General features: G+C 34.8%; 3 protein-coding genes across 5 annotated transcripts in view; 1 reads left to right on the top strand and 2 right to left on the bottom strand.

Annotated features, from left to right (window-relative positions):
• LOC123565972 (kinesin-related protein 3-like) overlaps positions 1-3,941 on the bottom strand; it is a 43,762-nt gene extending 39,821 nt beyond the window's left edge. Inside the window, exons 1-3 of one of the 3 annotated variants that reach the window (XM_053550293.1) lie at positions 3,805-3,941; positions 3,160-3,208; positions 1,055-1,394 (exon numbers count right to left, since the gene is read on the bottom strand). In XM_053550293.1, coding sequence (XP_053406268.1) covers positions 1,055-1,366 — 312 coding nt within the window. In that variant the 5' untranslated portion in view covers positions 1,367-1,394; positions 3,160-3,208; positions 3,805-3,941. Of the gene's footprint in view, positions 1-1,054; positions 1,395-3,159; positions 3,520-3,804 lie in introns of those variants that run through there. The other 2 variants (XM_053550295.1, XM_053550294.1) reach the window with 2 other exon arrangements.
• A 10,431-nt stretch (positions 3,942-14,372) lies between these two features.
• LOC123565974 (uncharacterized) lies at positions 14,373-18,917 on the bottom strand. Its single transcript, XM_045359729.2, has 2 exons — positions 18,788-18,917; positions 14,373-18,382 (listed from the first exon to the last, which is right to left on the bottom strand). Exon 2 carries the CDS (start codon positions 18,354-18,356, stop codon positions 14,847-14,849), a length of 3,510 nt encoding a protein of 1,169 aa, XP_045215664.2. The 5' UTR covers positions 18,357-18,382; positions 18,788-18,917; the 3' UTR covers positions 14,373-14,846.
• A 3,974-nt stretch (positions 18,918-22,891) lies between these two features.
• The window catches only part of LOC123565975 (probable ATP-dependent RNA helicase DDX49), a 37,800-nt gene continuing 37,430 nt past the window's right edge, over positions 22,892-23,261 (top strand). The window contains exon 1 of the mRNA XM_045359730.2: positions 22,892-23,050. Coding sequence (XP_045215665.2) covers positions 22,939-23,050 — 112 coding nt within the window. The 5' untranslated portion in view covers positions 22,892-22,938. The remainder of the gene's footprint in view (positions 23,051-23,261) is intronic.

The following is a 23,261-nucleotide window of genomic DNA, read 5'->3' as shown; positions in this document are numbered from 1 at the left end:
ACGTGACCCAGTTTCGAACTTGAACTAGATATCATCAAGGTGAACATTCTGACCAATTTTCATGAAGATCTTATTAAATATATGGCCTCTAGAGAGGTCACAAGGTTATTCTATTTTTAGACCTAATGACCTAGTTTTTGGCGGAACATGACCCAGTTTCGAACTTGACCTAGATATCATCAAGATGAACATTCTGACCAATTTTCATGAAGATCTTGTGAAATATATGGCCTCCAGAGAGGTCACAAGGTTTTTCTTTTTTTAGACCTACTGACCTAGTTTTTGAAGGCACGTGACCCAGTTTCGAACTTGACCTAGATATCATCAAGATGAACATTCTGACCAACTTTCATAAAGATCCCATGAAAAATGTGACCTCTAGAGTGGTCACAAGCAAAAGTTTACGGATGGAAGCACGAACGGACGACGGACACCGCACGATCACAAAAGCTCACCTTGTCACTTTGTGACAGGTGAGCTAAAAAGAACTGTCAGAGAGGCTGTTGTACAATAGACTTTATGAAAATATTAACAAATATATAGGAAGGTTAAAATCGAGGATGTGGCTAATCGTACAGAATATTACCCAAGAAATTGAATGAGAATACTGCATTTATAATAAAATTTATAAATTGTTCATTTTTTTCATTTTCTCATTTCAGGAAGAGTGGTGGGACATGTAATTGTACAATAGGAGGCTTGACAGACTGTCATGAGGAAGAGTGGAAGGGCTGGTTGTGTATGCGGAATGCAAAGAAATATGACTGAGAAACATAAAAAACTAGTAAGAGGAACACTGATTTTTTTATGTATAATGGAAGGCATGATTCAGAACACATGTGCAAGTATACTCAGAAATAATAGAGATTACTGTAGAAACTTCAGTTTATACTAATTTATTTGACATCAACTTTGAAACAAGTTCTGCAACTGAAATAAATCATGCCATATAAGTTCAACCCGTAAGCAACAGCGACGTCATAGCTTGGCCAAGTACACTAACCCTCCATATTCTTTGAATAGTCACACTAATAAGTAAACACATATCTGTTACCTGTATTGGTGTTTGTGCTGGACTTCTGTTTCTTTTTCTTGGTGATTTGTTTCTAGCATTCTGTATGGCTCTGTTGTTCACTGAAGGCCCTGAAAGTATGTCATCTCTGTCTGTGACATTGTGCACTGCTTTGATGATACTGATCAGCTCTACAAGACGTCTCTTGTCTTCTGCAGAGGTTATACCAAATACTGGATAGTCACTTGCTGTAAGACGTGTTAAAGCTTCTGATTTTGTGATACCTTGTGCTCTGAATGACGGATAGTATCGCTCTAACTTTGCCTCTTTTAAACATTCATATAAAGTTCCCATCTCTCTTGTCAGTTGTCACAATTTCCCCCTTGAAAATATAAAACGTCATAATAATGTACATAAAATACTATATTGTCAATCAGCCTTTACACCCTAAATAACAATAATTAGTGTTATTCCTAGAGCGACGCAGCAGGGCACCCCGCCCTGCCCTTTTTAAATGTAACCAAAACTTCTAGAATAACTAAAATTATCAACATTCTTAAAAATAAATGAACAACATGTGAAAAATAATTGAGACCATCGAAAAAATGCTTTAACTGTGATAATCATAATATACATGTAACACTTTCACGAAGTGGACAAGACAGATTAAATAATTTTAAGATTCTTTACTGACTTTACAGAGGATATTAAAGGTATCACTTTATATTTAGTAACTTACCAAGTCACATTAAACTAAAGATAAGACATTCAACCTACTGGTTCACTTTCAAGTCAAATTACTACTATGATTTACAAATATATGGACACAATGTAAATAACAGACCTGTATTTTTTTTTTAAGTTGTGTTAGTGTTATTTCTACAGCGACACAGCAGGGCAACCCACCCTGTCTTTTTTAACTGCCGCCACACTGCCCTTTAAACAGGCCCTCTTGCCTTTGATCTTCTGCTTATTTCCACCCTTTACGTAACACTATGTATTCAATTTGATCAACAAATTACGTCATAGCGCATGCACTCAGGTAAGAAGAATCAATGAAGCATTAAAATCAACTGATAAGAGTATATTGTGTACTATCAAAAAGGCGCCAATTAATAAAACGTCTGCAAGCAACCAATTGATAACCAAGTGCGTGAAAAGTGCCCTGTCAGATTTCTTCATGTAAGCTTTAAATTAGATTGAAATAAAGACACAGCTGAATCAGATGCAGCCTGATTCTTCTGTAAATGCACACATCACCACATTATTCTGAGACACATTCGCAGTACTGATAAATCGAATAAAGACATAAATATCAAGAAATACAACAACTGCTACAAAAACGTTTTTCCTTTAAGGTAGCTCTGCATATTCAGGTCAAATTTTTTCCTACAATGTAGAATTTGATTAAACCCTGATTTTTCAAAACTTCAGAATGTATACCTTAGGAAACATAGGGGTGTGTGCTTGATTTTTTGCTACTGATTTGAAAACTTTAAATCCCACAAATGATGTATAAGATGGTGAAATAAATTACAAATGTTTGCCCATGACTATATAAAGAGATCCACACAATTCAAAGTGGTTTTAAGACAATTTATTTGGAATTAACTAAAGCATCAAACTCCTTTTTATCATAATTTATCTCTGGAAAGATGATACTGTTGTAGTTTCAATAAATTTACTCACAGGTTGACATTTATTCATAAAATGATTTTCGTTCAGGTATGCCAAGTACAGTCTTTTTTCTTTGTTCTCCAGATAAATGATGTTGATGTCATAACTTCCAGTTTATCAAATGTGCAGAACTTGTATTTATTAAACAGCAGCCTGCCCTTTTTGAGCTCTAGAAATAACACTACTCCGCATATGGCAATTTATTCACATAAGTCATCTACCTTAATGTACAGAAAGTACATACTGAAGTTTACCACTTTATGATAAACAAAGGTTTAAAACTTTGTTAAATGTGTCACTTGAAGATATTGTACAATGGTACAATTAGGCTGTGTTCATGTATGGGACATAGACATGATCCATATCTTTAAACTTGACTTAGATAGTTAATCTTTTTAAAGTCGTACAATAGCAAAAACTGTTTAGAACAAAGACCTCAATTTCAAAGTATTTTAAAAAAAATTCTTTACCTTTTACAATAAATCAAAGTCACTTCTCTCCTGAATTCACACTGTAACCCTATGCGTAAATTAAAAATGTGAAAATATGTGCTATAAATAAGTCCTGAAAGTACCTGCGTAAATTTATTATTTACGATTATCCAGATAATTGGACTATATCCAAACATTTCATAATCCACTAGACACAGAAACTTAATCATGAATCAAGACTGGTACATTAATTGTAAATCTATCAGAAGCAGCTGGTCTATGCGAAACTTTTGCAGGTTTGACACAGACTTCATTGTGTTTTAACATAAGCAGCATGATATTTTTAACCTTGATGTAGTAATTATTCATCACAAAATGTACTACATACAAGTTCCAACACGTAAAATTTTATTCAAACCAGAGTGCCTCCCCTTGAATTCGTAGCATATCTGAACAATTTAAAACAGCTACTTTGAGAATATACAAGATAAGCATAAGAGAATAATATGGAGAAATAATATGAACACAATTCAATAAATAATTCGCAAAGAAGCTGACGCAGACGTGTCGGCTTCTTGAGCATTTCCTACAAAGTCTACTTTCACTTCTGTTGCAAACTAGTTTAACTACAAAAAGATGTTTATTTCCAAATTCTCTGTATAAATTTGACAAGAAAAAATCTACCTTTTAAAGCTAATTCAGGATATCAAACGTGACTGCAAGATCAACAATCTCATTTCTTGATGGTATCATTATTAAATATTGATGAAAATTCATGAACCGTAAAAAGTACAGCTGTAGGACGCCATTTTCAAACGACGCGGTTGGCAAGGTAAAGGCCGAGGAATCCGAATGCGGATAAAATTAATACCGCATTCCATTCCCCCTAGCTGGTTCCAACTACCTAGACTAAAGGTAAATCTGTCAATATTTTGTAAGAAAATTATTTCTTTTTTTTAACCAGTAATACAGACTCTCATTCTCCAATATTCATCATTTGTTTTACTGTCATCCATTCTACTTTGTGTATTTTGTCATATTATATCATGCAAATAAGTTGTTTCTTCTTTTTTATATTGACCATTATTGTTTTGTTTTCTTGCCATTTGTATGTGCTATTCTGTTTGTTGTTTATTGTCATATCACATGCCCAGTTGGACTTTGATTTATTCAATAAACTGATAAACTGATATCTAGGTAGCCGGTGTAATGAAGTATGAGATTCGAAGGGAGTCATCTTTAGGGAGTCAGTATTTTACTTGGAGGGGTCAGTTTTTCTATAGAATAACGACCCCCGGTCATTATTCTATAGAAAATGTGGATTCCTTATCTGTCCTTTGTAAAACAATTATAGACTCCCCCATTATAAAAAACTTGAATCTTCCCCACTTTAGAAAACTCTATATGAATTTTAAACCCACACCCCGGCACTATTTAAAATATCAGTAATTTCACGATTTATGTAACGACTAGACATGTTGGCCTAAAAAGGGTCAGGAATATGTGTACCGGTACAAGTTAAGCCCTGTTTACCTCAGCCCAATTACGTAATTAAATGTTCACAATACTGCCAAACTCCTCAAATGAATAAGAGGTGGTGGACGAATGATTTCAGACGCAATGCTTTCTATAAAATCGTCACTGTTACTATAATTCTAAACATTGTGTGTCTCAAAACATTTAATTTCATTGATTGCTTATTGCTAATACTGAAACATTTGAAATTAAAAAGAAAGCCCGATATTGATTTAGAAACAATTGTCTATATATCTGTTTCTTTTTGCAAATAGTGTCATGAACCAGGTTGTTATTTGGATAAAATAAGTCAGACTGAAAATGGTCAGTAGTTCCTTCAGTTTTGAGCATACAGTCAAACCTGTCTATAAAGACCACCCTTGGGAGAGCCAAAATGTAGTCTTTATTGGAGGGTGGTCTTTATTCACAGGTTAAAATACACTGTAAATGTTAAAAATAGAAACGAAACATGTGGTCTTTAAAGCCAGGTGGTCTCTGTTCAGAGGTAGACTGTATGTTACATTTATGAAAATTACGAGATGACTGTTGCTGTTTATTCATGGAAAATGTTAAAATGTAACAAATAGATAATTTTTAAATTGCTTTAAGACAGAGATAAGTCACACCCATTAACTGTACATACTGAAATTAGACTGACCGGAGATCATGCAATTACAGTTTGGTGATCATCTGATATTCACTTTAAGTTAGTGTGTTTTTAAACTATCATCTGATATTCACTTTAAGTTAGTGTGTTTTTAAACTATCACTATTTGTACTTCTAATGCATGAAACTGGTAGAACCCGTGCATTTTATTTTCAGTTATTAAAATTATGTGCTTAAAGTGCGCAATCCTAAACAAAGTATCGTCTTTTTTACATTATTTTCTCGACAATCTCTTATGCATTAAAATGCTAGTCAAAGCCCTGGGCGGATCTATAATCATTTTTGAGAGATATTTCAAATAAAAGTCCTAAACGTCACTTGATATTTGTTATAGGAAAAAGATTTTTCTCCCTTGATGAGAAAGTTATTTTTTCGGAAATAAAACGGGGAAGTTAATGTTAACTTACAGCAACATAATTATACTAAATACTATGAAACGTATGAACGGTGTTATGTGAACTTTAGTGTAAAAATCAAAGGATCATATTTGACAAAAATCTCTAAAACAGGGCTTTTCCCCCAATAAATCTACCTTCGGTAAAAGGAGGTAATCCGAAAGCAAAAAAAAAAAAAATGTTTTTATCCCAATTCTAAATTTAAAATTCCCAAATGAGTGTTACCTTTTAGGAATATTGTCGTTTTAAAATAGTTTTGCTAACTTGTATGTATATTGTTGTTTAAAACAACAGTTATACTGTTGAACAATTACTGAAATGCAATCATTAATATTTTACACAAAACATATCTTACATAGATTTTGTTTATTTGCAAACTTTCCCAATTAACTTAAAATCCATTATTTATGAATAATTAGGCCTATAACTATCATTCCTCAGAAGTTTCAGTAAAATCACATAAATAGTATACTAGGAGAAGTAGTCCGAACAAATTTTTTTCAATAAAATCATCGGAATAATGGACACAACACCGGAAAAATATGATTTCAGTCACTCCCGTAAAGCTTCTGTGAAATCTGGGCAGAAGGATTGGAGATGAATTACAGAAAAAAATCTCTTCATAGGCTCTATGTATGATAATCAAAGGGCCATTACTCAGTACAAGATCATTTAAATATGAACCCCGTAATACATGCGCAGCTAGAGTTGGTGCGGATCATTCCTTTGAAGGTGTATTGAATTCCTACCAATTATAAAGCAATTCGGACAAATTTCATTCAAAAAATACTTTTAAGGGACCCTAACTCCACAAAAAAATCCGAGGATACGCACTACAAGGCTTCATACATATCATTTCTAATTCCTAGCAGAAGATTTTGAGAAGCTCGATCAAGCTATATGTAGACGGACAGACAGACGGACAGATGACGAAGGCAGAAACAAGATGTATCCAATGAAATGGGAAACATAATTTATGGAATTTTTGTAGATTAACTCTCTTTTTTTTAAAGAAAACTTATTCTAAGTATATTTATGAGAGCTCTTGATAAAAAACTTTACCCATGCTTGGTTAAAGTAACTCCTCCAATGGCCTATGAGAACATTAATATACTAACATTCATTTTAAATTGTCTCACATTTCATTACCTCATATAAGAAAGTCCTTAACAAGCATAGAATATAACCCAGACTCACTTTCATTCAGTCTACTTATATAATACTTGAATGACGTTCTGGCATAACCAGAACCAAAGGCCGACAATGTCTACTACTACTGGTGCCGCTACTTCTATTGCTATTACTACATGTACTTCTTCTTCTTCTACTACTTCTACTACTACTTCTACTACTACTACTACAACTGCTACTACTGATACTACTACACCTGCTTCCACTGATACGTCTTGTACATCTACCTCTTCTTCTCCTGCTGCTGTGGTTGCTGTCACTTATTCCTCTGCTGCTGTTGCTACTGCTGCTGCTGCTGATACTGCAACTGCCACTACCACTGCCACTACTACTACTACTACTTTCTATTGTTGCGGCTACCGTACTTTACTGCCACTGCTAAGTATTGCAACTTCTATTAATACTAAGTTCTATGCAGTTTCTTGTGCAGTTTTCTTCTGAATAATTACTTCATACCGAAGTTTGCAGGGATTATTGACACTGGTGTGTTTTGTGAACATATTGTGAATTGTTATTTTCCTGAAAAAAAAATATATACACCAAGATAAAGCGTCTAGAAAAAGAATCCCTTTTCCCGTTGCGGAATGCTCTGATTTCTGTCAAGTGATGGTATCTGGGGCTAATGGTCAAACGGAAGGACGGACGGACGGACGGACAAGGGCAAATCTATATGCCCTCCCCCAAGTGGGCGCATAAAATGCAGCAATTAGGCCTTAGATACATGATTTATCACTAAATTTGACCAAATGACCGGGGGTCGTTTTTTTTTTATGGGAGTCAATATTCTTCGTGAGGTTCAGTTTACTTCACGTGGGGAGTCATAGTACTATGATCTGGAGGTCATAATACTATGACCGGGGGGTCACTTTTTCCATAGAATAATGACCGGGGGTCATTATTCTATGGGGGTCGAAATACTTCATTACACCGGCTCTATATACATATCGTATATGAACACGTAAGTCAAGGTAGCCGGCTCTTTAATAAACTGTATTATAAAGGATCATTATATTAGTTAAGTAAATTACATTTCTTGAGATTTATATACTATTTAACTATTTGTGATAGATGTAACTCAATTAAAAGAACAAGGAACAAAAGGGCATATAGCTAATGCCGACTAGTACATGTATTTGGTAACGTAGTTCCAAAAATGCTTATTTATAAGAACTGTATTATGATAGAAATACAAGTTAAACATGTGACATAATGTCTATGAAACAATATAAATTCAACGCTGTTAAACAGAACACGGTTATAACAATACAACAAGCATCAATTGTAACTAACACACAAAACTTTTATATGGATTTCAATAGAACAGTAGATACTGTTTTGGATCAACTGTGCATTAAGTGTTACTTTACACTCACTAAAACGAATAAAAGTTCTTTACAAATTGTGACTATATATACCTCAATAAAACATAACTAAAGGTATTAAGCAATTCTTTTAGCAACAAACTTCACTGAGTTTCAGAGACAAAAGTTTTAAGAAACAACAATTCTAATCGAAAATAAATTTATGTGAACTACGTTATCACACACCACAGAGTCATTATATTACCAACAGAAAATGTAGATAATTTAATTATATAAGTTGGTTAACTTTCTTGATCTGTTACTAAACGATGACTGGTTGAAATCTGATTGTCATGGTTATTTTCATTTGACGAAATCACACATGGGACGCACCATCTTTGTTTACACAGAACACCGTGAAGAGTAGTCGGTGTTTGTGTGTACTGCTGTTCAAAAAATTAGTCTTTGGATTAAATATTAGACATTTTGCTGTTTTGATAGTAACGTAGTTCACAAAAAAATAGGTTTAGTCTGTCTGATTTAATAAACACGAAGCAAAGTAAAACTTTCTTGCTATAATATTATACTGTTCACTAATATGTATATAGTGAAAAATAGGCATACCTTTCTTTTTATTCCATATACCAGTAATGTAATATTATGGTAACGTAGTTCACAAAATAATGCAAAAATAACCGGGGGTATCGAATTTAAGAGGATTTTTTTGAAATTTTATCGGCGACATATGAACAAAATAATTTCAAAGTGTACCTTTTCTATGTTTTCGCTATCTTCGAGATTGATCATAGTACATAGTACATATCTATACAAGTATCAATTTTTAAATTTTCAGCTCAAAATGGTAACGAAATTCACAGGGATTTCTGTGACAAGATATCGCTAAACATATTTCTAAACTGCTCAATATTTTTGCTGAGTTGTCTTTGTACATGTCACCTATACAATGGTATGCACATACTGCATACAAAAAGCATCTTTCTGGCAGAGTTTGTAGACCAAAGTAAGCTACCCAGAGTTGTGACAGGGTAGTTTTGCCAATTTCGGACCCTAATACGTACCATAATATTAGAAAAGTTGTCAGTGGCCAACTATTTTTTTATAAGTAGATAATAACAAAGCAAATGTATTATACATTCTACTCTTATCTATGGAAGAATATTTTTGAAACGGCAGTTTTACGTAATTGTCCACTTTTCCGTTTTTTTAATGATCAAATGAACTAGAAAAAGTGCAAAGAGCTGCAGCAAGATATGTACTCATTACGGCAGTGTAACATCAATGTTAAATCAACTTGAATGGCATGCATTAGAACAGCGCAGACACCAATCATCCCTAATCGTGCTGTATAAGATCACAAATTGCATAGTAATTGTAGATCACAGGCATCTCATACCATCAAGAAATTTAAATTATATCATTGCATACTCGAGAACGCAATACGAGATGAACTTTTTCTTTCCCCATACAATCAGACTCTGGAATGACCTGCCATATACCATCAAGGCCAGTGATAGTCTACATGGCTTCACTGCTAGCCTAATTTCACGTATGTTTTAACAACAGTTTTTATTTTTAACATATGTCTTGTAATAATTATAGTCTTTTTAATACTGTCCCCAACCTCTAACCTTTTATCAGAATTTGATTTTTGAAAGTATTCACGTAGAAGTAGAAGATGCTCATAAAATGTGTTACAGATAAAGAGTCTGATACTACCGAATGCAGTTATTATATTACCGGACCCCTAGCCATTGCCTTAGATTAATTTTAGATATCAGCAACTCGGTCAGTATACCTTTGGGAACGGGCCGAATACCTAAAGTTAGATGAACTTGTTGTTCATTCCTTTTACCTTTTTAAAATTGTTTTGTGTACGTTCTAAATATGTGTTCTCATAAAAAGAGTAAGAAATAAAATATGTTTAAATCACATTAAAAGATTCATTCAATGATATCATAAAATCAAATTTAAATATCTAAGAAAACATTCATTTAAAGACGACAAGATAGCGCACAAGTACAAATTAGACCCATGTTAGCTTTTAAACCGTCTAATTTCCTTGACTGATTGATATCAATAATTACTTCTTGTCATATGTACAGATTCAGCCCTTATAATTCAAGGCACGACAGATGTAAGGAAAGTGTATACATGTATTAATAACAAAGAAAATGGAAGACATATTTCTTTTCAAGTAACAACAAAATCATAATAATTCTTTTAATTGAAAAAGTCATACATAAATCTTTTTCAGGGTTTAGTGATAAGACAGGTAGATCAAGTAGGGAGAACACAAATCGTTCGGGTTTTGGTCGCTACAGCCGTCGCAGATATTGTAGCGTAGCCGCTCCTTAAGTCCTCTGGATTCATAACTCAAAACACTGTTTTTGTTTCTTAATATCTAGTTTATTTTCCGTCACCAATAGTATAACTTCTAACTGACAGAGCTAACAAAATTCCATCTAGCACAAATAAGCCTTTAAGCATTTCATAACTCCCTCTCTCCGTCTTCATTCCTTCTCAGGCTGTGCACAGCGCAAGGCCTTAGCCCTGGCCGGCTTCCGAGCCACCACGTGGTTGCTGTGTGAGCGGGCGTCCCCTTCAGCTTAGTCCGACAATACATATTTTGTCTCCATATTTATACAGATTGGTCAAATACATCATTTACATAAGCAAAATTAATGAATTCTGGTACAAACCGAAAGTAATAAACAATAAAAATATTTCTCGTAAAATATAGATAAATTGTCACTCAAGTTACACCCAATGTCCATCATTTTACTGCAATATAACACTTATATGACCTGACTAATAACTTTAGATGCATTTTATGTGCACTTCGTGAGAAAACCAACATGTTTTTCTGTAGTGACGCATTTATTAATTAACCTAGATCTTAACCTGTTTAGTCTCGCCTTTTTGTAAGAAAAGTGTTTCTAACTTATGAAAAGATATAAGGAGAGTGTGTTTTCTTTCAACAAAAAGAAATTATATCAATTTCTTTACAATATAGGTATAAACAGGTTGTTGGAAGATTCGTTGATGGAGAAAACATGGGCCCAGTAGTAATATTTATGGTTATAACACACTAAATAGTTGGTGTTCTTTATTCTATATAAAATTGACCTATTTCCAATGACCGCAGCACACATCAGGACCCATTTTAAATGTCTGTAACTTGCATTTTCTTGAAGAATATTGTCAGTGCTAACTAAAGATCAAGAGAAAAGTGGGGGTCATGTTTGATGCAAGAAAAATAATTTCAGTCAAACACATAAACTGCAAAATCAGCTAAAATATGAGACCCCAAATTATACTGGTGGTGTATGATCTAAGTTTCCATGAAAGATTTTGCCATGTTGTTATTTCATTATGAAAATGCTACCTACATGTCAAGCATAGATCTGTCATGTGATTTTAGCAAAAACAATTGCAAAGAAAATAAGGAAAATATCTCTACAGAGCAAAAAAACTGAGGACTATTTGTATCCGCCATTATGCGACTACCATTTTTTTTCGCGCCATTTTTCTAATTAGTGTCTGTATGCCTTATCAGCTCATTAAATGTTAGTCTGGATTACCTGCCCCTTGATTACCTGCCCCTTCACTGTCGATTGGTACTAAAATACATATTACGACGGGAACCAGACTACTAAAATACATAGTACGACGGGAACCATACTACTAAAATACATAGTACGACGGGAATCAGACTAATTAAATGTTGATATTATAGGGATTGGTAGATTAAACTGCATGTTTATACTTGGATTGGAAACAAGAGATAACAGATACATTAAAACGCATATTAATTGTCACGAGAAAAGCATGATTGTATAAAGTGCTTACGTGATGATTAATAATTGAGGTATGAGCTTGCTAAAAATCTTTAACAAGATGGTGTCGCAATAGCTCTGGTGACTTTTGTTACAGCGTGTTACAGCGATCTAAAAAGTTTGTTTTTTTCGCAATCCAGACCATTAAAATTCCCAAACGATGGCTTTAGTTTTGTCGTTTTGTTTTGCTCATATACAGCGGTTTTAATACTATTTTCAACCCTTTCAACTGTATTGTGTATCGTTTAACTAAAGAAACGTTTCTGTCTTTCTCAGCAACAAGCTCATTTGATCTATACACTTTATTTCACAGTGTAATACCACATGTGTATATTTACGACTGTGAGAAAATTCATTAAAATCTACATTGTAGAAAAACTCTGATCGTGAAAATATCATCAAAATTGAGCTTTTCCTTTAAGACCCCAATGAAAAGAACTTGTAGAAGGTGCATTTTATCAAATTAAACAAAAATTCAAATACTCGACCCTACGTTTTTTTAATTTGCCAAATTTTCAAAATATGTTCGTAAGTTTTAAAAAATCAAGAGTTTGATCAAATTCTACATTGTAGGAAAAATTATCCGAACACGTAGAACTAATGTAATGTATCATCGGCATCAATAGTAAGCTTTTAATAACTACCATTATTTCGTCGGACAAGAACTAAGGGATTGTACGGATGGCGGCTCTCTAAGATTGAAAAATGCAAAAGTGGTGTCTATGATCATTCTTGACCGTGAACAAATGCACGGTTGCTACCTTTACACAAGCAAAATTAATGAGCCGCACCATGAGAATACCAACATCGTGCATTTGCGATCAGCATGGATCCAGAGCAGCCTGAGCATCCGCGCAGTCTGGTCAGGATTCATGCTGTTCGCTTACGGTTTCTCTAATTGCAGTAGGTTTTGAAAGCGAACAACATGGATCCTGACCAGACTGCGCGGGTGCGCAGGCTGGTCTGGATCCATGCTGGTCGCAAATGCACTATGTTGGTTTTCTCATGGTACGGCTCATTAATGAAATCAAACAAGAACTGTTTGTAAAATGGTGGCCTGTGGGAGACAACCTGGTATGTAATTTTGTTTCCTCTGACATTGACATTTGTCATTGACGTCAAAACCTAAGGGGGCATCTACCGACTAGAAGCTATCCTAAAATGAAATTATATTGTAATTTTACGGTCAACGGCCGAAGCGTTCTACAGTAGCTTATCAGAACATATTTCAATCCAAAGACCACTGTCACCTTGACCCTTTGGGTATTGACCTTAAAAACAAATATGTTAACCTCCTGCCAAGAAGCAATCATCCTATGAAATTTGAAGGCTTTAACCCCAAAAGTACATCACATTTTGTCCGGAGACTGTATTCAGTTCATTAGGTTATCGCGTTCAACTGTTTACAGTCTCAGTGTGACATTGACCTTTGACATACGTACCCATAAATAAATGAGGTCATGTACTGGCTTCAGACAATCATCTAATGAAATAAGTAGATAGTAGATCAACTGGTTCTTTATTCCATTCCAAGTTTCGAGGTCACTTAAATCTGTACCTCCGACCTACTGCCCCGAAACATTGGCGGTCATTTACTGACAAAAAGAAATCAGCCATAAAAGTTTGAAGACCATAGGCCAAAGCATGTTTTAGTTATTGATTGAAACTGATTTAGTATTAAGGTCATTATGACCTTGTTCTTTGACAGCGTGTAGGTGCATAGACATATATTTATTGAAAAATTAGGCTTGTTAAAAGTGCTACTATTTAGGTATTCATTTTTAATTCCCAGCCACGAGTTGTGGGGGTTATAGGAATGGTCTCCATCCATCCGTCCTTTCGTCCTTCCGTCTGTCTGTAACATTTTGTGTCCGCTCTGTATCTCCTATACCACTTGAAGGATTTTCATTAAACTTGGGTCAAACGATCACCTTATTCAAGACGATGTGCAGAACTCATAAGTCAGGCATGTCGGCTCAGGGTCAATGTCACAACTCAAGGTTAAAGGTTTGAGCCGTCCGTTCTGTGTCCGCTCTGTATTTGCTACACCCTTGAAGGATTTCCATGAAATTTGGGTCAAATGAACACCTCATGAAGACGATGCACATAACTTATGAGTCACCCATGTCGGATCAAGGCTTAGATCACAACTCAAGGTCAAAGGTTTGATCGTTCCATTTTGTGTCCGCTCTGTATCTCCTACACCCCTTTCAGGATTTTCATCAACCCTTTCACTATCTATAACAGCGGCGGGGAATTTAGCTGTCTGTCAGACTGCCTTGATAAAATTCAATTTAGTTTCTTGTAGCATAAATAATTAAGGAAGAACACTATCTATTTTTATTGATTATGCACGTAATGTCACTGTAACAGCAATTCATACGAAAAGCGTGTTCAGTTGAAACAATTTTCACCATCTGGATTCTGTATGCTATATTTGACTTTTACAACGAAAATAGTTTAAAAACGAAGCTAAATTTTACCATTTCCAAATATGATACTATTATTCTAAAAGTGATCACTTCTTATCATAAAAGGAAATCTTTAGTATACATTAGGGTTCAAAAACTGAATCTGCACTCGCATAAAATTAAACTTTCGAAATGCGTTTGAGAACAGTTGACAATTAAAAATAATCTCAGTCTAATAGATAGTTATGTGTTAAAACATCACATTCTAAAGAAATTTCAATGCAGCAGATAGGCTTTGTTTAAACACACTGAACTGTAACCAAATGTATTTGTAAAAATGTTTGACTTTTATTTCTTTGCAAAAGGTATGAACCTTTGAAGTTAGCGCTTCATGATTTTTTATTAAATTTCGAAACGACAGATAGCACGGTAACTGTATCGTCTTTGTATCTAGTCAGCAACAGCTTGTCCATAGATGGAGTGATTGCGATACTGGTAACATCACTGCAGCATTTTGCCTTGTATAGCCGTTGTCCTGATGAAGATAGCACGTGTATATTGTTAAAATGGTCTATTACGAAAATATAGCCCGAGTCATGCACAGCTACACAATTGGGAGAAGGCACATTAAATTTGAAGATATCTTTTCCATCTTTTTCAAAACAGTACAAAGCATCTGACTCCTCACAACACTGTATAATTCTATAACCAAATCTAAAAGTGCCAGAAAACATAACTGCTATGCTGTAACCATCTAGAATTGTCCGTTTCAGTTTTAGTTTCTTAATCAATTGACCTGTGTTTGACATCATATGTAAGTGCCAATGTCCGACAAAATCGCACATAGAAACTAACATGTTGGTATCATCCACTGACTGCACACACATAGCTGAATACTCTACGCTAAAAACTCTGACTGGTTTGAAAGTCGGTAAATAATCCGTCAAAGAAATTTTATTTCTATTTTTATGGCACGAGGCTATGCGTTGACCTTTTAAGAGGTTAACATTAACAATTTTTTTCGGAAATTGAAATGTATCTAGAGTTTTTAACTGCTTGTCAAGCATGATTATCCGTCTATTGCAGAAGTCACAAACCATTATCCTGTCATTTGACGGTGCCAATACTGAAAACAGATCAAACTTCTTCTTTCTTTGCCATGGTACTTTCAACACAGACTCACTTTTTATATCAAATTCAGCATCTATTAACTGGGATTGTTTTATTCCTTCAGTTTGCTCAGGAAAAATCCTCTTCGCATGCTCTTCTGTGTATTTAATTTTGTCTGAATGAATCGGTATTTCTCTGTTGTTTTCATAATGTTTACTTTGGATGGGAAGAGAAATGCCTACACTTTCTCTGATATCACTGACGTTTTCATCTTGATCTGGTTCGCATTCTTTACTGATATCATCGATATCATCCCTAATTGTTGCGATAGCACCTTCGAAATGTTTGTCATATTCAAGCATCTGATCCTTCATTGTATCGCAATCACATTTTTCGATATTTGTTTGCATCATTTCTTTCTCCACTTGCTCCTTCTCGTTTTCACGACGTTCGTTAGGAATTAAATTTGCTTTCTCGTCCTCCGTTTGAACAATTTGGATAGTAAGTTCAGCCAAACTGATGAACTCGTTCTCGACTGGCTCTTTGGTGCACTTGTAGCATTCGTTAAGAACTGGCTCGCTACTATCACTCTCCGTCTGAATGACTGGATTGCTAGGTTCAGATAAATTGATTAACACTTTCTTGACTGGCTCACCACTTGAATTTTCCCTGCATTCATTAAGAACCTCGTCATTTCTATCGCTTCCCATCTGAACAGTGTGCTTGATAGGTTCACGTAAATAAAGTGGGTCTTTAGTAACCTGCTCAACACAGTAACTGCATTTACTATTATCAGACTCTTCTACCTCTAACACTATTTTGTTAGCATCTTTTCTCTCGTTTAACGTTTCGTCGTGATAGTTGTCTACTTCTTCTTTCAAATATACTGGTAAATGGATACCACCGCTTGCGTTTACTCCAGTCGGAAGTTCATTTGTTGTTGAAGAATCGTTAACTTCTATAGTAACAACCTTACTTGCGTCAGAATGTTCAACAGAAACGTTAAATATTTTAACTGCGTCTTTGTCAGTCGATTTTGAATCTGGCACACTTATTGCATTATCTGTAGTTAACTCTGTGGTATGATTTCCAGCTCGTCTACGCCTACGACGTTGTGATCGTGTCAAGCTGATTTCCCTTTTAACGTGCTTTTTCTGGTGCTGATTTGAAATTACTAGTTCCTCCAAATCTTCGTCTTTGTTTGATGCCATATGTCCTAATGGTGGCTTAACAAATGTCCTTACAGTAGTATTGTGTTGCAAAACGGTCTGCTCAGAGAGTACTTGAATTGTTTCTTCAGATTTTTCCTTTTCCTTTTTTGCATTTCTCATTTGTGAATTAAACGTGTGATCTGTTTTTCCTTTTGTAACTGGAGACGTATGGACTTCATTTGGAGGTATAGTTTCTTTGTTCAATTCAACATATCGCGTGGCAGAATGGTAATCTTGTATATTTGTAGGCACAGTAGGAGGAGGATGTTGGTGACAAAAATGAGAAAAATGTGTAAATGGGGGAGGACAAGGTTGCATTCCCATGTCAAAAAGTGGTCTTACACTTTGCATAAGCACAGGCGGCTGGTAAGGAAGAAATAATGGACCAACTGTTGGTTGAATAGAACACAAAGCAGACATATTCATCATTAAGGGGTTCGGTTGAGCAGTCTTATGACTGGTTGGAAGAAAATCGTGAGAATGTTGCATATTTCCCATGTCGCAAGCTATGTATATATCTTCTCCACTAAGCCTTACAACGTTCGGATCAAACTTGCAATCATTATTGCTGTCAACGCATTGACCACGAGTTGTACTTTCAATGTCACTGTCACTTATCCTACTGTTACTGTCAATGCACAAATCACTTCTGCTTGAGATTTTAAGAACCTCACTGAAACTCATTTGAAGTGATGGAAATTCTGATATGAAAAACTGATAATGCCTTTCACTTCTTTCCATCATACGAATATTTTCATTCAAAAGTAAATGCAATGCTGTTGACAATTTAATCGAGTGCTGGCATATTCCTATCGTTGTTTTCTTCATATCCAGTCTTGCTTCACAGTCTTCAAGGTAGTTACCAATAAGCAAGATACATCTGAATATATCAGATCCTGAACCATTTTCAATGGCACTTTGAAACACTGATGAAGTATCACTTAGTCGTACAAGCATTTCGTTAATTCTTTCGTGGAGAATTTCAAGTTCTTTATTTTCATTTAATTCGTCTGACTGTACTTTAGTCAATATTTCGTTCTCTAACTTGTGAAAGTGGTGGAACAATTTCGCTCTTGTTTCACACAGCATTTCTTTAATGTAAGTGTGTGCCTTTTTTGTGGCCGTCTGCTGAAGTTTTATGCTGTTTTTGTCTTGTTCCAGTTTCAATTTTACTGAATGCAAATCAGCTTTCACTTTCTCGGTAAATGTACTTTGTAAAAGAGCTTCACCCGCCTTAGCAACTTCAATTACATTCGTACAGTTGTCAGACTGATGCAGCAATAAACACGTGCTACATATCAAATGATTATGTTCTACACAAAAGAATTCTAGAAGTTTTTGCGGATGACTAATACATCTTTGAAGCACTTCTAATGCAATTCCAGTTACAGAATTTACGTTTATGTCTTTGATATTTACGAGAAAATGTTTCCTGGTTGCTTTACTACTTTTATGTACATCTGCACAACCTTTACACAACTGCTCCTGACATGTTTTACAATACTTCACACTACTTGAGTCTACTCCTCTAAATTTACAAGGATCGCACGTCTGATTTATAGTTTCTTCAGCAGCCATGTCTTCTGTAGTGCATTAGTATTTATCTACAGATAACAAAAACACCAGATAATTGCTACGTTTCATATTCAAGATATGAAGATAATTAAATCTATTTAAAACTTGCAATATATCGTTTACTTAAAATTATCAACAAGCAGATATCCACAATTCATCATATTAAACGACTGTATTAATTTATATATATTATGTGAATAAATATCTGTTCTTAAATTAAAATCTGCAAAAACAAACCACAGATCTACCAAAGGGTTGGGCAATCATATTTTGAAAAAGCTTAAACCTACAAGATTGTGATAATTCACAGTAAATTAAACTTAAAGTAGTTTTGACCTATTTTTACTTTGTATGCAGTAACTAAAAATGCAGTCAATTGTAAAACTTTAAACTTTTTACAATATGTATAATTTAAAGTTTATGTGTACATGTACCTTCCAATGGTTTGTGTTGTAAACTTCCTACATTTTTCTATTATAAAATGCAACACTTTCGTTTCAGTTTTATTACTACGTGTAAGTTACGATATTGATTTGAAGATTACACAAGTATGTCATGTTTACAGTACAAGATAAAATTGTCCGGTCCAATCGAATAAAATAGGCTTTTGACTTCTTATTACTTCGTCAAGCTTAATAATTTCCTTATGAAGGTCAATAGCTATTTTCCTTAGCATTGACCACTCACAGGGTAGAGAGTTGTATACCATTTTCCTACACAGCAATACCAAATTCAAATCTGAAACATTTATTATTAACAACAAGTATAAATTATCATAGTTGTGATAACATCAATGTACACTTATTGAAAGGCTTGCCGAAGTCTGAAGGTTTTATTACATGACATATGAAGTAATGTTTGATATTCTACTTCATGTTTTCACTTTAGCGCAGTACAATTAGTGTTGAACTAAACCGGCTAGCGGCACAAATTAGGACCAGATAAAATAGATAGATAATAGTTTATTTAAGTCTCATCAATGTACACTTTTTCCAAAGCGATTTATATAAGGAACCGTGTAATAGATTATATTTATTTAAGGACAAAACAAACAAAAAATATGACTAAGTTACAGGACTTCAAATAATAAAAAATAAAAAATGAGACATTGGTGCTAACCTTGGACATTATCTAAAATACTTAGATACATCTTCATTACTATAATTTATATACTAAGAAATTTGAGGCTAATAAAAGTCCTAAATTGTGCAAACTGATATCTTAAAATGCCATCTTGATATATGCATTGCAGAATAATTTGTTCCTGTAACATACATGTATGTGAAAATAAACATTCCTTGCAGTAGGAACAATCCATTGAATCAGATTCCGTATGACCTGTTTTGCACCCCATTCCCAAGAAAAATCATGCTTCGTAATCCGGTTGGTATATAAACAAATATTTGTCCTGGGAAACACGAGAGGTGTTGAACATGTGTTTGATGAATTTTACTTTATTGTAACAAATGTTTGATTTGATGTATGCTATAAAACAGATTATTCTGCAATGCATATATCAAGATGGCAAAGTTATACTAATAGTTAATTTTGTCATGTTTATTCCTTCAGATCAATTTTTTTCTGCATTTGATTTTCTTCAGGGTCCTCTTTTTACCATAATCAATTGGGGCTCCGAATAGAGACATTTGAATCCAATGATTGGTAGTTAAGAAATTGACTTCCTTTGTTTTAAATTTTAAGATAGTCGAATGCCCGTTTACATGTATGACTATTTGCGCTGTCATGACAGAACACTAGATGTTATAGCGAAATCCATTAGAAAAAACTCCTTTGCATAATTTTCTCCATCACTTGTCATAATAATTCTAAACCTTTTTATACACCGAATTTCCAGTTTGCTTTAGTTCATTTGTTAACATTTTGAATCTCAATATTGCCTTTAATCATGACTCAAACACATATATAAATTCTGCTGTAAAAGAATCCAGCTGAACATAATAGCACTCTTTTTAACGTAAAACTACTGCCCAGATCTGTAGATTCCACCTTAGTAAAACATAGACTCATCAGAAATAATAAAGTCATTCCATGTCCGAGCAATCCCAATAAGAACCAGGTCAAACACGATGGCATCTGCTGTACGAAAAACTTGGCTAATACCCAAGGTCGAAACCCTTGAAATCTTTCCAGATAATCTAAACTTCCAAGTACTCACAAATGATAGACTCAACGGCCAAGGTGATGAAGTTTTCACTGCCATTTTTAGTACATTCACCTGTCAAGAGCAACGGGATCTCAATATGTAATATATCGTGGACTAAAACCTCCTTGGAAATAAAAAAAGATATAACAGAGCAAACTGGGTCAACTTCAAACAGGACCTATCAGAGTTTGGGATAAAAATCACAAACTCTGTTTATGACACACAAACCTGGCTTGAAATGTGTTCAAAGAGTAATGCATTGCCTTAAATTAGCTCTCTGTACATTCCTACCAAATCATTAAGTCACGAATTTCTCTCCCTTGGTTAACCCCACAACCTTAGGCAAATAATTAAGCGTGACAAACTGCACACAATAATTAAAAAAAACTACTACTGGGTCTATCAGCCTACAAAGCCTAAGGTCCTGATATGATATCGCAAAATATACTCAAAGGGCTACACCACGATGTAATCAGTAGTATCAGATAAGTAGTACGGCTTAACATATTTACGACTGATGTTTGAAAAAATATTGTTCCCCTAGATAAGAGAACTCGTTATTTATAACAAATTCTAATACATACTATAGAAGGTAAATTGTGGGGCATTCGCCATAACTCTTCTACCTCTTCTAAAAATATCAACTTTTTTTTTTTTTCAATATTGACTTTTCAAGTGTCTATCTCATACTGACATCTGCAAATGACTCAGTTACCCTCCAAAATGACCTCAAAATGTTAGATGAGTGGGAGTTGGAGTTGGATATGGAATTTAACCCCTCCAAATGTCAAACTATCCACGTCATAAGAAGGAAACATCCTATTCCCACCCAGTACGTCCTCCATGGAGTCCTACTCGAATCAGTTATCTCGGCCAAATACCTTGGCGTGGATATATCAAATAATCTTTCATTTGACGCCCACATCAATAGGTCATCAAAGAAAGCAAGTCAAACGTTAGGGATTCAGCGCAGAAACATCAAGGTCAAATCTGAACCCATTAAGTTTAGTTCTGCTCATTGTTTTCTCGTCTAGGGCAAACCCATTATTTTAACTGGGGACCATACGCCGCTTTTCATGGAATTACACACTAGTGTAGCATTGAAGGTTCCATGTGCACCGCCGTATGAACACATCTGCGGATGTCTCTAAATTGTTTTTTTTTATACTTTTAGCATGTGTAAATGTTGAGTTCTGCTCAACCCGGGGCTAGAGGGCGTGGACGGTAGCATGCATTTCCACTACCGTCCATGAACAGGCTGAATCAAACCGAGCCTGCAACATTTTCGTTTTTGTTGTGTTAAGCGACCTGTGGAGTTTCCACTTTTTCTATTTTACCAGATGCTCGTTAGATCCCAGCTGGAATATGGCTCTGAAGTGTGGTCACCCTATACCCAAACCCTCATAGACCAGATAGAGGCTGTCCAGAGACGGGCAGCTCGCTGGATTAAGGCTACCGTCAAACCTCCAGTGTTACAGACATGTTACAATCAATCAATCTTCGTCGCATTGATCTCAGACGTATTGATAGTAGACTTTCACTTATGTACAAAGTCCACCATGAATTAGTTGCCATCCCTAAAGAACGCTCCTTCTTCTTCTTCTTCTTCCTTTTCTTTATAATATTTCCTCCAGTAATGGAGAACCGCTGAATGCGTACACCTTATTTAAATCCACTTGAATTGAATATTTAACACAGTTCACGACACTATTAATTCCACCACCATAGAACGGAAACAGGAATTTCTGAACACTATTGACGCTATTTTTCAATTAGTAAAATTACAAAGATCTACGCTGCTAGTGCTCTGATTTCGGACCTTCATGTTGGGGAAGAAGTCTTCTCAGGCAGTGATGCTTCTTAGTTCCCTTATTTTTCCTTGCTTTTAACTATCTTTTTACAGTTCAGTCTTTTTTATTCCATGTTAACGCGCCAAATGTCACCGTGAGGGGTTTGACATTAACGGAAGATAGAAAGATAGATAGATAGTATCATTAGCATACAGTACAGAAATAGAAAAAAAAAGTCTAAAGCATACTTCAATATCATCATTACTTATCTATAAATCTGTTGAAAACTATATAAACCTCAAATTTGCATGACACAAAATGCACAACATCATTTAGGAAATAGTGAAAATAAAATTTGTGTAGAAGTAGAGAAGGGGAGATAGGATCCTATCTTTTTTTATAATTTATTTTTCTTTTATAATGCCAAAATGAAATATGAAGAAATAATTCAAATATTTCCAATAATAAACATATGACAGCTCCTTACCGATCATAAAAGCTCTTTCCGCGGAAAGGGCCTTGTTATCTAGTCCTAACTTAGTCCGACAGTGCGGTTTCTCTTTTTATCATCAAGGGAAATCACTCCCGTTAAAATATACCACGCGGAAGTAAACAAATACACGAAGGCCAAATGGATTTTGAAGGGTTAGGACTACATGATTGGTTATCCAATCAGTGTAAGACGATGGGGCTTACAAAACCTTCAGGCATTCAGGAAAATTGTATTCCCCACATTTTGAAAGGTACAGTATCTAGGCTTTCTATCAGATCGTTTGTAATAATTTGTGTAATTAATTAATGATAACAGGCTGGTAACATTGCCCGATCGGGCTTAAGGCATAAAAAGTAATATGAAATTAGGTGCTACCTAAAAGGCAGAGCTCCCTTGAAAACTTACCAGTGCCCTTAAAAATTAACGGAGTGTTGTTGGAATTATCTGGAATTATGGATTCG

Source organism: Mercenaria mercenaria, chromosome 8, assembly GCF_021730395.1.
Source record: "Mercenaria mercenaria strain notata chromosome 8, MADL_Memer_1, whole genome shotgun sequence".
Lineage (NCBI taxonomy): Eukaryota > Metazoa > Mollusca > Bivalvia > Venerida > Veneridae > Mercenaria > Mercenaria mercenaria.
The sequence above is the reverse complement of the archived record's forward strand: the minus strand, read 5'-3'. Positions and strand labels throughout refer to the sequence as shown.